This window comes from Aulonocara sp. 'chitande type north' Nkhata Bay, linkage group LG12 (genome assembly GCF_057382095.1).
Source record: "Aulonocara sp. 'chitande type north' Nkhata Bay isolate Kocher_YH1m ecotype deep benthic linkage group LG12, A_spYH_male_GT1.1, whole genome shotgun sequence".
NCBI classification, from domain to species: domain Eukaryota; kingdom Metazoa; phylum Chordata; class Actinopteri; order Cichliformes; family Cichlidae; genus Aulonocara; species Aulonocara sp. 'chitande type north' Nkhata Bay.
The window spans coordinates 26,252,197-26,268,585 of NC_141355.1; the positions used below are offsets into that span (position 1 = coordinate 26,252,197).

The 16,389-nt window shown below is 40.9% G+C and overlaps 2 protein-coding genes across 5 annotated transcripts in view; both read left to right on the top strand.

Moving 5' to 3' along the window:
• The window catches only part of dock8 (dedicator of cytokinesis 8), a 55,525-nt gene extending 50,964 nt beyond the window's left edge, over nucleotides 1–4,561 (top strand). For 2 of the 3 annotated variants that reach the window (XM_086314666.1, XM_086314667.1), the window contains exons 47-48: nucleotides 1,415–1,585; nucleotides 2,670–4,561. In XM_086314666.1, the coding sequence (XP_086170792.1) occupies nucleotides 1,415–1,585; nucleotides 2,670–2,721 (223 nt within the window). In that variant the 3' untranslated portion in view covers nucleotides 2,722–4,561. Of the gene's footprint in view, nucleotides 1–1,414; nucleotides 1,632–2,669 lie in introns of all 3 variants that reach the window. The other variant, XM_086314668.1, reaches the window with a different exon arrangement.
• A 700-nt stretch (nucleotides 4,562–5,261) lies between these two features.
• aopep (aminopeptidase O (putative)) overlaps nucleotides 5,262–16,389 on the top strand; it is a 91,541-nt gene continuing 80,413 nt past the window's right edge. For both annotated transcript variants that reach the window (XM_086314669.1, XM_086314671.1), the window contains exons 1-6: nucleotides 5,262–5,333; nucleotides 6,426–7,192; nucleotides 7,402–7,571; nucleotides 10,990–11,242; nucleotides 12,072–12,285; nucleotides 12,524–12,648. In XM_086314669.1, coding sequence (XP_086170795.1) covers nucleotides 6,462–7,192; nucleotides 7,402–7,571; nucleotides 10,990–11,242; nucleotides 12,072–12,285; nucleotides 12,524–12,648 — 1,493 coding nt within the window. In that variant the 5' untranslated portion in view covers nucleotides 5,262–5,333; nucleotides 6,426–6,461. The remainder of the gene's footprint in view (nucleotides 5,334–6,425; nucleotides 7,193–7,401; nucleotides 7,572–10,989; nucleotides 11,243–12,071; nucleotides 12,286–12,523; nucleotides 12,649–16,389) is intronic.

The following is a 16,389-nucleotide window of genomic DNA, read 5'->3' on the forward strand; positions in this document are numbered from 1 at the left end:
TGCCGAGATTGTGTCATATCTGCACGTTGCAAAGTATTGGTGCGTGTGCTTGAGTTTGTTTGCTTTCATCTCATGGTTATTTGTTGTTTGCTTCCAAAAAATGGTGTCTTTCATTTTGTAACCTTCATATTACTTTCCACCTGCCTTAAATGTTACAAACAGATTTGCTGTAATTTCAGAAAGGTTTATTTTCTTTCCTAAATCCAGGTAAACAGGACTCACGGAACGCCAATTTTCTCAGCAGTGGCATTCTAATAAATCCACTTAGGAAAGCATTATTTTTCTAAGCTGGTCATCTTGTAATATTTAGTGTTGTATTATGTAGCTACATGAACTTCAAAGTATTTTTAAATGAGTTCTGTGGAGCTAAAAATTTAAAGAGAGGTTTCGGGGGATTTGTTGTTTCCTGGATTTGCTGATGTCCCACTCTGCCACATGCTCTGGTGTTGTTGCTGTCTAGTCCCATCCTGCATTTATAGATTTAGATCCTGTACACGCAGTAATGGTTAAAGAAGCCCATAGGTTTTTCTTGTTTTGTTTTGTTTTTTTGTTTTCAATTCAGAAACCTAAACAGCCAAGCATATTTTCTTTTTTTCTTTTTTTTTTTTTTCACAAACGGCGCTCACTTTGCAAATCATAAAACAAAATGAAGATGCCAAATGCTCATCTGAAGAGCTGTCTAAATAAGCCAAGCATTCAGATAAAGAGCTATACACCACCAGAAAATCCTGCACTCTTGTGAACTGTCATTAATGCTCATTACCCTGCTTATTTACTGTATACTGTTACACGACATTGCAGCTTCCATATTAACTTCATTAAAGGCTAAAAGATAAACATGTGTTTGCAATCATCCCCTTCCCTTGATTTCCTGCAGACTGCCCTGTATGTTGGCCATTATACATATCATGATAGAGTACTGTGGGTGCAACCCAGACTTGCCCTCTACTTGCACTTCAACTTAGACCCATTGTTCCCCCCCCCCCCCCCCCATTATAACAGAACATTGTCCCCTTCCCGGCACATGAGAAAAGAGGGGTTTAGAGTTCTTGCTTCTGCTGCTACTGTGATTTAAATCAGACTTCTGGATCGTTTGCATCGTAGCTCACATTCTAGCAGCGTTACTTGACAAAGCCAAATAGGTGGTCCCTGCAGTAGAGTATAAATTTGAGCTTATTTAGAGTTCTGGTTTGCAAAGGATTCAAATTCTGGTCAAGCAGTTACAGGACGGTGCTTAGCATACACAAGCACAGTGACTTGTAAAAAGATTGTTTCGTTTCATATTTTTGAAGCTCTTCTTGAGGTTACTGTATAATGATGATAATAATTAAAAAAAACAAAAAGCTTGAGGGGAAAACTCGATTCTTTTTTTCATTACAGCCAATGAACTTACATGTCACTTTCTGTCCTGCAGGTGCGGTGAAGCAGTGGAGAAGAATAAGCACCTGATTGCATCAGATCAGAAGGAGTACCAGCAGGAGCTGAAGAAGAACTACAACCGCCTGAGAGAGAACCTAAGGCCAATGCTCGAGAGGAAGATTCCCGAACTCTATAAACCCATCATCAGGCCTCGGCTGGAGAACAGGTAAACAGAGCCACCGCACCAGACGGCTTTGACAAGGGAAACGGAGGTGAGAAACACACATTGATCATTTTATCAGGCTGTGTCATCACTGAACCAAAGGGGAAGAGAGAATGAATTGATTACGTTTTTTCTAAATCAGACATCATGAGTGAGGATGGCTTTGACTGACAAACCAAGGACACTTCATGCTCAAACAATAGAGTCTTGTGGCTTAGTCACATTACAGTGAAAATACTGTAAGGCCACAACCTTCTTTGTAACTAGGAAAAATCGATGGTTGCACGGTGACTGCAGTGAACAAAACTGCGTTCGTTGCAATTAAATTGAAACTGTTGGGGTCTCCAACCACTGTTTCCCAGTATGACTGTAGCATTATTAATCACAGTCAAACTGTTTATCACCTGTTTTACTACAACACTAACCACTGAGATGATGCACTCCACCCAAAAGGGGTTCCACGGGTCAAATATGAAGCGAGCAGCATGGGTCACGATCGGGGTTTTTTTTTTTTTTTTTTTGCAACCAGAAGAGTCACCCCCGTTTGAAAGAATGCATTAATGCATTTTGGTTTTGCCTTTAATTATAACTGGCAATTTCTATTTATTTTTAGATACAATGTGGATATGATTTCAGTAGGGTTACTTAATATTAGGAAGCTATTAAACTAGAATATATAAATATAACCGTGTTGTTGCTGGTTTTGTTTACTGCTATACACGTAACCACAGATGCATCGATTTATCTCCATAGTTTTTAAAAAGAGAGGGAAAAAAATATTACAAGTTGTGATAACTGTTATATCTTTCATGTAATTATCTTATATGTGACAGTGTCTAACACCCGAGCCTCGGTAAAAGAACACTAGCTAGTTGGTGTTGTGGAAAAAATATCTGCTGCTCTCGCTGTTATCTGGTAGAAATTTATGGTTAAGATTCAGGGTGTTTTTAGGTTGTGGGAAGTAAATGATTACCTTACATCTACGCACCTTCGCCTACTCACCATGACTGTTCCACCTCTTCTTCCTCATAATCATTCATTATCTTTTGTTTCTGTTTCCCCTCCCTCGTCCGCTGTCTTCTCGCAGGGATTCCTTCAAACGTCTAAGTTTCCGCAGAACTCAGGAGGAAAACTCCTGAGTGCTTCAGACAGGATGAGGAGGCTGTCACACAAGTGAGAGAAAAAGAGAAGATAAGATGAAAGAAGAGAGGGGGGGACAAGAAAAGGAACAGCAGGAGCAGTACGCCGTGTCAACAATGGAAGACTCGCGGTTTCTCAGTGATCTGGCAATGTGTATTAATGTTGGCTGCGTGTTCACTTTTATGATGTCAGGCTGTTTGTCAGAGGAGGGAAAGGCGAGTGAGCACATACAAAAATGGATGGTGGGGTGGGAATCACCGGCAAAGTGTAGCTTATTGAGCATTTCACTGTAAAATCTTCAGTTGCTGTGTTAATTTCCATTTTTGGATAACTTCAAGTCCTCAAAATGCTGCAAACACTTCCTCTGGGTCAGTAAACTAGCTCTCTTAGGTCCTTACTAATCCCAGGCCTGGTGTGTGTGTGTGTGTGTGTGTGTGTGTGTGTGTGTGTGTGTGTGTGTGTGTGTGTGTGTGTGTGTGTGTGTGTGTGTGTGTGTGTGTGTGTGTGTGTGTGTGTGTGTGCCAATAATCCTCGTGTTCTGTGTATGTACATGTATATAGATGTATGTGAATGTCTGAACGAATGTGTGTTTATTTAGATTGTGTTTAGATTAGAAGCTTTTGGTGCCATACTGAAGTCACTTTGTACTCAGTGATGATAAATGATTCTGTTATGTGCTAAAGGGCCTCTGAAATTCCACTCTGGGCGTCTTATGCATGACATGTTCCAGTGTGAGCAGTGAGTGTAGATGGATTTTTGTGCACTGGAAAAATAGGTACAGATTCATGTGTTAACAGTTGAGGCCAGCCATGTACCTGGATATGTAGCTAACAGAAAAGTTTAACTTATTAAGAGTTTCATAGGCGACAGAAAGGCTTTTAAGGCTCTAAAACACACGTGGAATACACATAAAGTGTGCATTGTGGATATATTTGAAATATTACTTCAGATAATAACAAGATGTTTACAAAGTTGTTAAAACTATTTTGTGTTGTATTTTATGGAAATGTATTTTTAGATAAAATAACAGCAATAATGATACTAATTGGAAGTATATTATTCAGTTGGTGGGATTCAGTGACTGAGTTTACTGTACAATCTCAGCGTATGTTCCAACAGTTTCAGTTGCTCTCTGTAAGTAGACCGCGCTTCCTGCAATACACACAGTGCCAAATTCAATTCCTTATGTATTTACTGTGAGTGAGGAGTAGGTGAGGAACTTCAGCAGAAATGCAATAATGTAAAAAGTCACTCCACACGGATTTACTTTGCAAATTATGTTTACTCAGTATGTGAGAACACATTCCAGTGAAGAAATTTTATTACTGCTTGGAATATTAAATTGTGACAACTTGATTTTATGTGACATCATGAAACATTTCATCTAAATGATGTTATGTTGCAGGTCATTCTGTATTGCAGTGATGTAAATGTGCCTGGAGTTTCAAAAAATGGGTGTACATGTTTGTCAATGTGATTAATGCTCATGGAAATATTTGTTTCTAGGTACATATCTTATTTATTAGCTGCTGGGTGATTTGTTTTGTTGTTGTTGTTGTTGTTGTTGTTGTTGTTTTTTGTGGGGTGGCTAAATAAAATGATAGCTATGCAGTATGCATCAGCTGTGAGCATTGATAAAAATGTATACCTATTTTTAAAACGTGTGCCACATTAGCGCTGTAAGATGTATTCATGGGATACACCCACTGAGACTGAGTTAATGTTTCATGGTTATCCTTTATGTTCGTACATATTTTTTGTTTTAATGTAGATCTTTTTCTTCCAATTGTCATACTTGCAATGCTGTTGAAGAACCTGAATAAAAATTAATATATGTCACCACTGTGTCCAATCACATTTTAATATAACTGAATTAAAATGCAAAAATACATGTATTACTAATAAGTAGACTATTTAAAGTTTGTTTTTGTTTTTTTAAGGTTCCTGTTAAGAGTCTTAGCTTTTTTTTGGCGTCCTTTGTCTCAAAATAAAATAAAAATAGAACAAATAGGGGACTAAATAAAACTAAATGTTTAGAAGTAGACAAAAAAATAAAGAAACAAATAAATGCAATAATTACATTGAAGAGTATCCCCAGGTTGCAATTTAACTGAAGCTAAAACTGAACAGGAAGTAAAATTACACACACTGGCTACTTTATTAGGTATACAGTTTCATCTGCCTGATACTAATTATTGAATTAGCCAGTCACATAGCAGCAACTGTACGCATTTAGACATGCAGACATGGTCAACACAATCTGCTTAAGTTTAAAGCGAGCATCAGAATGGGGAAGAAAGGTGACTGTGGACTTTTCACATCCGCTCCAGCTGTTCTTGCACCTGGTACTTCTCTACTTTCTCGTTCTCATTCATTCTTTTTGATATCATATATCAGAATGTATATATTAATTCTAAAAAAGCATTTTAATCGTTACTTCCGTAGTTATCATAAAAAATAAATAACGTGCAGCGCTCGAGAGAGCGGGGAGGATTCAGGTGAAGGACTACAACCCGCTGCCGTCGCACTAATGTGACGACATCAACGCTCGACTCGCACAGGACGGATACAGCTTTGTTGTAGAACAAACGAGAGCTTGTGATGCTCAGCGGTATGTTACCAGCTGTTTTGTACAAATATTAGTAAATACGCTGTTATCCACAGCGAAGCCGGTTATTTGTGGCGACACCGTCGCTGCGGTTGAACCGCAGACTGTTTAATGACAGAGACCTGTGATGGCAAGTTAGCCGAACTCCTTCATGTCAGTCAGCCAGCTTCACACTTTAGTGAATTTTAAAACTTCAGATGTTCATTTACGTCGTGCGGCGTTTGGAAACACTGAGGTGGAGACCTTCGTTTCCTGTGCTGACCGAAAGTTTCTGTTTTATGTTTTCTCACACTTCAGCCTGTGATTAAAAGAAAGGAAAACCCTGGTCGAAGTTGAGCAGTATTGTGACTTGCCTGCAAGCCCTGCTCTGCCTCCAAGAACACAACTTAATCACTTTTAACTGTGTGACAGCTATCTGGCATTCACTTCCGCCCACTGCTACATAATTCCTATACCCTTAGAGCAACACTCAAGTTTTCTTTCCTTGGTAACAGTAAACAGACACTAATTTTATTAACAAGCTGCACGAGCTTAATAAAAGAGTGGTCACATAGATCAGAGTTGGCTGTTGTTGTCCAATCTTTTACAGTTATGGAAGATATGTTTTTCTCCATCCTGTTGCTCAAGATATCATGTTTCTCAGTGCTCATAATTTTATAAACTGCACTGAATAAGCTCTGAGGGTTTCTCACTGTAAATAGTAATTGCACCTCTGTCGTGCCAAGCCTCCCTCCAGCCCCAAGCAGGCTAAATAGAAGGACTGACAGGAAAAATAAAAGCAGGAGAGCTTTAATATAGGTTTCTGCAGATAGTTAGCTGTTACTGTCTGTGTGTTGAGTTTTTTTTTTTTTACTTGTACTGCTTTGTTAACACACATCAAAATTGGATCATGAAATTGTTTTCCTGTTTGAAAGTCGTTTCATTGTGGAATGTGGGCATGTGTAGAGTTCATTGGAGTTAAATGCAGCTGTAGCCTGCAGTCACCATGATGGTGTATTCACATCATGGTTTATGCACAGACAAAAATGAGTTAGATTTTTTCCTCAGATTCTCAGTCAGTGTGGGTTAGTTTTTTTTCTGTTTCCTCTGTTTCAGCTATCTTATACTCAACTTTGATGTCCTTGGTATAACATGGACCCAGATGGGGACCTAAACCCTGACACGAATGACCTTCCGCTTCGAGCGAATACTAACCACATACTGGTCAGGCATTATGTCCTGGACCTTACTGTTCACTTTGACAGTAAGGTCATCAGTGGTAGTATTGTTCTGTTCCTGGAGCCTCGTTCGGGAGTGAGGACTGAGGCTGGAGGAAGTCAGGATGGTTTTACATCCAAATACAAGGAGGTGGATGCTCTGGAGGATGGTAAAAAAGAGCTTGAAACGACTACAACAAAGGTGGTGAAGATGTGTGGTGATGCAGAAAGTATTCAGTCTTCAAGTCTGTGGCACACTACAAGTGGTGGTGAGTTCACCTTAGTGTTGGACTGCTGTGATCTTGACGTGTCAAAGGTCGAAGAGGTGGACGTCACCTCTGTGGCAGCCATGTTAAGCCGCTTTCCAGAGGTAACATCTAAAAAGTCAGGGGATGTTTCAAGGAAGCCACAGGCAGCTTTTATTCAGAACCTCATCTCCATGCCCTCCAGCCAGTGGAGGCAGCAGCATCAGCTCTTTTCACTGTGTGGCCGTGCCCCCGGTGCTCAGGATGGAAGCACACTGCAGTTCCATAGAGACCGATGGAGTCTACAGGTGAGGAAAAATGGAGTCACATCACCTCAGGAGTTCCCTTGTGCTCTCAGGATCTGTTATGAGACGAAACCAGCAGGAGGTTCAGTGCGGTGGACCAAAGATCAGGACAACAGGTTTGTTTCAGGATGCAAATCATCTGAATTATTCCATTAAAGATTGGCACATTATTTAAAAAAAGCAACAACTGGCAACTGGCATAAAATCTGCTCTGTTCAAAGTTACTGTGTAAGATACCGAGTGTGCTATGTCAGAATAATATAATATGTGCATTTGGGCATTGAAGTGAGGGTTGTTTATAGTTTACCATTGTTTACCCTTCCAGGGTGTGTGTCTACACCGCCGGTTCTCCCATCAACAACCGAGCCCTCTTCCCCTGCCAGGAGCCGCCTGTTGCCATGTCAACATGGCAGGCAACAGTACGGGCCCCCAGTGAGTGCGTGGTTTTGATGAGTGGGGAGGAGCAGGCAGTACCTGCTGAAGATGGGGACACACGTAAGCTTTTCAAAAACCTCAATTGTATATGTATTTCTTTGTTTTATATAAAAAAAAAAAAACACCCAGCACGCCCCTGCGGGCGGTTTATCCTTCAAGCTCGGGTCCTCTACCAGAGGCCTGGGAGCTTGAGGGTCCTGCGCAGTATCTTAGCTGTTCCCAGGACTGCGCTCTTCTGGACAGAGATCTCCGATGTTGTTCCTGGGATCTGCTGGAGCCACTCGCCTAGCTTGGGAGTCACCGCACCTAGTGCTCCGATTACCACGGGGACCACTGACATAAAGACAAGAAAGCTCCTTACCATGCATGGAGGGTTTCACCCCAAATCCAGCACCCTGAGGCTGTACGCTAAGCGGAAGGAAGGGGGCCGGGGACTGGTGAGTGTCAGCACCACAGTCCAGGATGAGACAACGAACATCCAAGAATACATTAGGAAGATGGCCCCAACTGACCGAGTGCTCAGTGAATACCTCAGGCAGCAGAAACCCAAGAAAGAGGAGGGAGACGAGGAACCATCATGGAAGGACAGGCCCCTGCACGGTATGTACCACCGGCAGATAGAGGAGGTGGCTGATATCCAGAAATCCTACCAGTGGCTGGACAAAGCTGGACTGAAAGACAGCACAGAGGCACTAATCATGGCAGCACAAGAACAAGCTCTGAGCACAAGATCCATAGAGGCTGGGGTCTATCACACCAGGCAAGACCCCAGGTGCAGGCTGTGTAAAGATGCCCCAGAGACAATCCAGCACATAACAGCAGGGTGCAAGATGCTAGCAGGCAAGGCATACATGGAACGCCATAACCAAGTGGCCGGCATAGTGTACAGGAACATCTGTGCCGAGTATAACCTGGAAGTCCCGAGGTCAAAATGGGAGATGCCCCCAAGGGTGGTGGAGAATGACCGAGCTAAGATCCTGTGGGACTTCCAGATACAGATGGACAAAATGGTGGTGGCTAACCAACCGGACATAGTGGTGGTAGACAAACAGAAGAAGATGGCCGTAGTGATCGATGTAGCGGTTCCGAATGACAGCAATATCAGGAAGAAGGAACACGAGAAGCTGGAGAAATACCAAGGGCTCAGAGAAGAGCTCGAGAGGATGTGGAGGGTGAAGGTAACGGTGGTCCCCGTGGTAATCGGATATATATATATATATATATATATATATATATATATATGTATGTATGTATGTATGTGTGTGTGTGTGTACATTTGTAAACTTTTGAATATTACACAAATTTATTGACTACTAAACTGAAAAGAAGAGATTGGTATTAGATTTCATTACTTGGAATAAATGGGTCTGTAGTGTCCAGTGTTGAAGCTAAAAGCTATTATGGGAGCATGGACTATTGATGTGTTTGAGAGATTGGATTTGTTGGGTTAAATAAAAAGGGTACGTGTGCACCAAAGTATCGGCTGAAAGCTGGTACCAGCCATTATCAGCCTAATTCCCAAATAAGATAACATTTACCGATTGCCCACGTTTATCTGCGTGTCACCTCCAGTTTGAGCTGGCTAAGTCTTCAGATAGTGTGACAGTGAAGCTTTTAAAATGGCTTAGCTATGTATTTATTTATTTTTTGTCTGCCAGGCACAAAAAATAGGAATAAATAAAAACATAAACAAATAAACAGAAAAAAATCAGCCTAATGCTTTTTAAAAAACAACAACATCAATATCAGTGCTTCGAGAAAAGAGAGCATTGTTGAGGAGTACGAACTGCACTGAAAAAGGTCTTTGTATTTTATTGGAATCAGTAGAGAACATTTTTCAATAAATACAAATACAAACCTTTTAGAGCTCCACATTTCAGATTGGGTCAGTAATTCAAATATGTATGATGTCAGCATCTGTTCCAAACAAACCAGTGAGAACAGAGAAGGTTTACAATAAAGGATATGCTGTGCAAAAGCTCACAAAAGAAGTAGATGTAGTTATTAATGGGAAAATGTGTAAACATAAATGTAAATACGGTATATAAGGGAAAAACAGAGTTTGTGCAATTCTAATGAGACTGAAATCAATATTTGGTATGACCACCTCTTTATTCTTTATCACAGCCTGAACTCTCTTGGGCAATCTTTCTTGTAATTTCTTTAAGGAGTCTTCAGGAATAGTTCTTGAATGACATTCAAAGCTTTTCTTTGGATGTGTGCCTTTTTTAAAATCCGTTCTCCATTGAGATGATCCAACGCTGCTTCAGTAATGTTGAGGTCCGGGCTCTGGGGATTCCATCCATGGCTGATGGTGTTCCATTGTATGTTTTTCTCTCCTTTGTATGCTTTTACTGCATTAGCAGTGTGTTTGGGATCATTGCCATGCTGAAAAATGAAGCTGTTGCCAATCAGATTCTTTCCAGATGGTATTGGATGGTGGATCGAAATCTGATGGTTGTACTGCATTCATTATCAGGATCCCCAACATCACTGGCTGAAATGGAGTGGCAAACCATGACAGAGCCTCCACTGTGTTTTACAGATGGCTGTCAAGACCTCTCTCCTGACTTCCTTTACAATTTGTAACTTAGCATACATCAGCCCTTTCTTCCTGTTGCCCTTTCTTAACAGCCACCCTGTGCCCATTTATGATGAGTCTCAGATCCCGCGTCAGGTCTTTGTTGGGGTTTTTTTCTTTTTCCTAGTTATTAAGGATATGACTTTCAGATACTCTTCATCTTTTTCCTAGCTTCAACTAAATAAAGTGGAACAAATTATGTGGTTTTGCAACAAGCTGCTGGTAACAAAGAGTCTAAAAATACAATTTAAAATTGGGTTCTTGGTAGGTTGTCTGTTGTGTAGACATAACATTGATTCATTCCTTGAGTTTGGTGCTTTTTTTATTCTTGAATGATTCATAGGTTAGTGTTAAGTGGCGTAAACAAAAAAGCATTCCTCTGAAATAGTGAGGTTCAAGGACTGGAAATTAGGAAATGTGCGAAAAAGCAGCCAGTATTCAAACAACCTTTGAAAGACATTCAGAAAGACTGGAGAACTATTACTTATGACTATTTAAAAAAATTAGAAGAATGTCTCTTTTCTTGGAAACAAAATAAAGAAATATGGCTCAATATTTTTGCAAAGTACTGTGAGTTTACTTATAATAGAAGTAACAGTTTCCAGACTGAGATAATTCTCTGGCTGCCTTTCAAGATTTTAATAACTTTCACATCATCTGAAAGGTGGACATGAGAATTGTGTCACTCTATACCGATGGGTGGGACTAGAAAGAAATAAAATGTCAAAGATAAACACATCAGATTGGACAGTGTAGTAAAAGCAAAATGGCATTTCAGTTCAGATTTTTCTTCTGTTTCTTTCTCCATGCTGCCAGTCGTCTAAACTCTTTACTACTTCTGTACCTTTGACATTTTTATTTTCTCTCTCTGGCACTTCTTTGGCATTTTCTCTGCAGATTTCTTAACGTGGAATTACTATGTTACAATGCCCATGCCCGCTTCCACCTTCACTTTGGCAGTGGGTCACTGGCAACAAGTCACAGCAGAAATCCCCCCAGAGCTGGAAAAAGGGGTGAGGGACGGGACAGACTGTGGCAAGACTGCCAAACTTGGGCCTGAGTATGGGCAGTGGACTGAGGCTGAGCGTGTGTCTAGACTTGGAAGTTCTTCAAGTGAAGTAGTAAAGGGCTCTCCTCTCCAGACTGGCAGGTATTTTATTAGTTTTTCCTGTGTTCTTTCCTTCTAGTAGGACCTCTTCTCCAGACTGTTATTAACCTAAGTCTGGCCATTCCACATTCTATGGTCAAACTTTCCTTACACTTCACCAAAAATGGTGCAGGTGAAATTAGGGTGATGAATAGTGTGCAGCACTCAATCAGCTTTTTTATGACAAATGCATAAAGGCTTTCACCATATTACATTAGGTTCAGTGCCCAGCAGAAATTATTGTTGGATAGAAAAACTGAGGCTTACATAAATTTTATAGACATACAGGATATAAAACGCAGGTTGGAGCATTTCGAAAGGGCTGGTTTCCTCTGTGCAGGGCATGGTCGATCTGGGGTCTCCCTTTTGCCGGCCAGCAGGTTGGCAAGTCTGCCAGTGGTTTCCAGTAATTCTCCTCCTCCCCCTCATGGTTGTCCTCCAGCAGCAGCCCACCATAGCCTGCTGCAGGCCCCATGATTCCCCAACTACAAGGAGGGCCTTTATTTTCAGTGAATGGCTTGAAGGAAACTTGGCTGTTGCTTGAAACCCTTGGAATGGTTCTGATGCCGAGGACAGACTTAGTGCTGGATATTGGATTAGAGTGAATGTGATTGCATGTCGGCACTTAGATATTTTTGGGCTCATTGTGGTTTGTGATGTATACTGTCATTTCCATATTTCCACTCCTTTCATTTCAGTGAGACAGTGCACACTGTGCCATGGATGGTTCAGTATTTCAAGGTCCATGTAGTCAAAAAGAAAAAAAATGGAAATTTAAAAAATGTTGTTATTAGCCTTTGGTTAAACTTTTCTTTCCTGTTTTCTTCTACAGCAGGGACCAGACTACCTGCGTAGACTCTGCATTCTGTTACTCTTCCCTTGAGGATGAGGGACTCTCTGTAACTGATTATTCAGGCATGGTGGATGACGGCATTTCTTGTTCCCATGGCGACTACCCTTGCCGATTTACTGAGCGGTCGGCTTGGTCCCAGCGGGTGATTCCACACCGTGTATTTAGCCCTGCCTGCCTTCTGCAAAAGGCCCAGGTGGGTTCTGACAAAGAGCCACTGAGAGTTGTGCTAATTAAATTTTGTATGATTAAAGGAGACGGCATCAGTTGACTTTTGTGTCACTGTGTCAGAGGTTTTCAACTACCATCTCTTGGCACCCTGGTAAACATATTAGACTGTATTTCCATGGGGAGCGGTTAAAAAAAATCCTTATCATTTAAATATGTGAGCTATAATAACATTTCTTTGCTTTTGGTTTGTTTCCCTTTTGCAGATGGGAGTCCTTAAGCTGTTGCCTCAATGTTTGGCTGCAGCCCATGCTGTTCTGGGGGTGCACCCCTTTCCCCGACTTGATGTTCTCATTGTCCCAGCAGGGTTCTCAAGTCTGGGAATGGCCAGGTAATGACATCTATGTTTTTGTTAAGAGGTTGCAAGGAGTAGATTATAAAGAAATGCTGGAACGAGAGAAAAAATACTAGTGAACAGGACTACAGGTTTAAAATTAATACAGGGAGTGCAGAATTATTAGGCAAATGAGTATTTTGTCCACATCATCCTCTTCATGCATGTTGTCTTACTCCAAGCTGTATAGGCTCGAAAGCCTACTACCAATTAAGCATATTAGGTGATGTGCATCTCTGTAATGAGAAGGGGTGTGGTCTAATGACATCAACACCCTATATCAGGTGTGCATAATTATTAGGCAACGTCCTTTCGTTTGGCAAAATGGGTCAAAAGAAGGACTTGACAGGCTCAGAAAAGTCAAAAATAGTGAGATATCTTGCAGAGGGATGCAGCAGTCTCAAAATTGCAAAGCTTCTGAAGCGTGATCATCGAACAATCAAGCGTTTCATTCAAAATAGTCAACAGGGTCGCAAGAAGCGTGTGGAAAAACCAAGGCGCAAAATAACTGCCCATGAACTGAGAAAAGTCAAGCGTGCAGCTGCCAAGATGCCACTTGCCACCAGTTTGGCCATATTTCAGAGCTGCAACATCACTGGAATGCCCAAAAGCACAAGGTGTGCAATACTCAGAGACATGGCCAAGGTAAGAAAGGCTGAAAGACGACCACCACTGAACAAGACACACAAGCTGAAACGTCAAGACTGGGCCAAGAAATATCTCAAGACTGATTTTTCTAAGGTTTTATGGACTGATGAAATGAGAGTGAGTCTTGATGGGCCAGATGGATGGGCCCGTGGCTGGATTGGTAAAGGGCAGAGAGCTCCAGTCCGACTCAGACGCCCGCAAGGTGGAGGTGGAGTACTGGTTTGGGCTGGTATCATCAGAGATGAGCTTGTGGGGCCTTTTCGGGTTGAGGATGGAGTCAAGCTCAACTCCCAGTCCTACTGCCAGTTTCTGGAAGACACCTTCTTCAAGCAGTGGTACAGGAAGAAGTCTGCATCCTTCAAGAAAAACATGATTTTCATGCAGGACAATGCTCCATCACACGCGTCCAAGTACTCCACAGCGTGGCTGGCAAGAAAGGGTATAAAAGAAGAAAAACTAATGACATGGCCTCCTTGTTCACCTGATCTGAACCCCATTGAGAACCTGTGGTCCATCATCAAATGTGAGATTTACAAGGAGGGAAAACAGTGCACCTCTCTGAACAGTGTCTGGGAGGCTGTGGTTGCTGCTGCACGCAATGTTGATGGTGAACAGATCAAAACACTGACAGAATCCATGGATGGCAGGCTTTTGAGTGTCCTTGCAAAGAAAGGTGGCTATATTGGTCGCTGATTTGTTTTTGTTTTGTTTTTGAATGTCAGAAATGTATATTTGTGAATGTGGAGATGTTATATTGGTTTCACTGGTAAAAATAAATAATTGAAATGGGTATATATTTGTTTTTTGTTAAGTTGCCTAATAATTATGCACAGTAATAGTCACCTGCACACACAGATACCCCCCTAAAATAGCTCAAACTAAAAACTACTTCCAAAAACATTCAGCTTTGATATTAATGAGTTTTTTGGGTTCATTGAGAACATGGTTGTTGTTCAATAATAACATTATTCCTCAAAAATACAACTTGCCTAATAATTCTGCACTCCCTGTAGAAGTAAACTGTGAGGTGTTTGTTAGTTGTACAGCGAGTTGATGATGAAGAATTTATACTCTGCTAGTCGTTTTCATGTTTGCTTGTGGGTCCTCCAGTTTCCTTTCACGGTCAAAAGATTTGTTTGTTAGTGTAACTGTTAATTCTTTGACTGGCCAGTGAGTGAAGAAAAGCACTATATAGTACTGTGCTAAAGTCTTGAGCCACTCCTCATTTCTTTATATTTTGGTTACAAGAAGAAGACTGTCTTTTATGTTTTTTAAGAGCAGTCGTTCTCCAGGTTTTCTGAAGGTCTTTTTACAGTTTGTCTTTGGACACTGGCTGCTTTTTCACTCATTTGCAGTCCAGTCCTTGTACCTGAACATTTAAAAAAAAAGAAGAAAAAGAGGTGGCCTAAAAACTAAATACAACAGTTAAATATCATCTGTCATTGTTTAGGGCTGCATTTGAAAATTGATGGAATTGTGAATGCAGAAAAGTACTGTCCAATTTTGATCCACCATGCAATACCATCTGTAAAGCATGTGATTGGGAACTGCTTAATGTTTCAGCAATGATCCCAAACATAATCCTGACATAGCAAAAACACTCAATGAACCACTATCAGTCATGGATTGGCCTCCAGAGCCCTCATTCAAGACGCCTGGGGAACTATTCCTGATGACTACTTAAAGAAATGAGAAGAAATCCTGACTAAGAGTTCAGGTTGCATTAAAGAATAAAGGTGGTCATACCAAATATTGACTTTCAGTCTTGTTAGAACTGAACAATCTCAGCTTTTGAGTTATGTACTATATTTCCATGCTTGTCTGCACATGTTTTAATAAACCGCTTTCACCAGTTTACTCCAATTTCCATCAAAGGTCTTTTATTACAGCTTTTTTAAACTTATAACATTTGATTGGTTGACCACCTAGGAGCAGCAGAAACAACCTGTCAACACAGAAATGTCACACTGCTTCTCTGTAGTTCCTTTTTTACTTTCACAAGTTGCAAAACAAAGTTATTCGAGTAAAGTTGTTTGCTCACTAATGGTTGGTAGTTCTTTTGCAGAAGTTTCTTGATTTCTTCAACAATTAGCAGAATAATGCCGAAAAGCTGCAGAGGGGAACTGAAAGGTTGGGATTTACACAAGTGGATACTGTAGTCATACAGTATGATCCCCTGTTAATGTAAAAGAATATTATAGCAGTTATTTGGTTTCAGCGGAGTATTTTTTACTGTCATTTAATCTAGGTGTACGCAGACCAATCTATGGACGGCCATGTAAAAACTTGTGAAGAAACATCAAAGATTTCCCACAGCAAAGCGACAATCAAGCACTTGTTTTTTTAACTTCAACCTGCTGCTTCTGTTTTGGTTTCTACAGGCAAAGTGTTTCAGGGTTGCATGATTAATGGCACACTCCACATTTCGAAACCCCCTCGCTCTTTCTTAATCTTTTCTGTGGAGATCCTCCACATACGAATTCTTTCTGAATTAAAGACTCCAGCTTTAAACTTTGTTCAATCACTTGTCATCCCTCCTTTGTGCCCCCACATAACTGCTTCCAGCACGGGCCTGCAGGAGTTATGACTCGCATATGCATGGTGCTTAAAAAATGATGTAATTGTGTGGTGTTGTTGTCTTTTTAAGCAGGAAACATTAAAATAGCTATATTAAAGCAAATAAAAAGACTAACACAGAGTTTCAAAGAAGACTTCAGCCTCTTTACTAAGCATCTCCTTAAACCCCTTTTTCCTTACACTCTCCTCCTTATTCGTTGTCCATTAATTTGCCCTCGACTATTCTTTACTTTTTCTGTTCCCTCCCTTCCCTCATCCTGTTTCCAAAACTCAGAAACTCACCACCTCTTTTTGCCTCCATTCACTTTTCCATTCCAAACAGCTATTTCCTGAGATTTTTTCCAAAATTGTTATTCCAATTCTTTTTCACATAATTTAACCTTGGTGCTTTTTTCCCCTTGTTTCTTTTTTTCTTTCTTCCTTTGTTTTTCTTCTTGAACTCACAAGGCCGAGCCTGTGTGACTGAAAGGACCATACTAGGGATATCCCCTCTAACTGACATCATCATCAGTC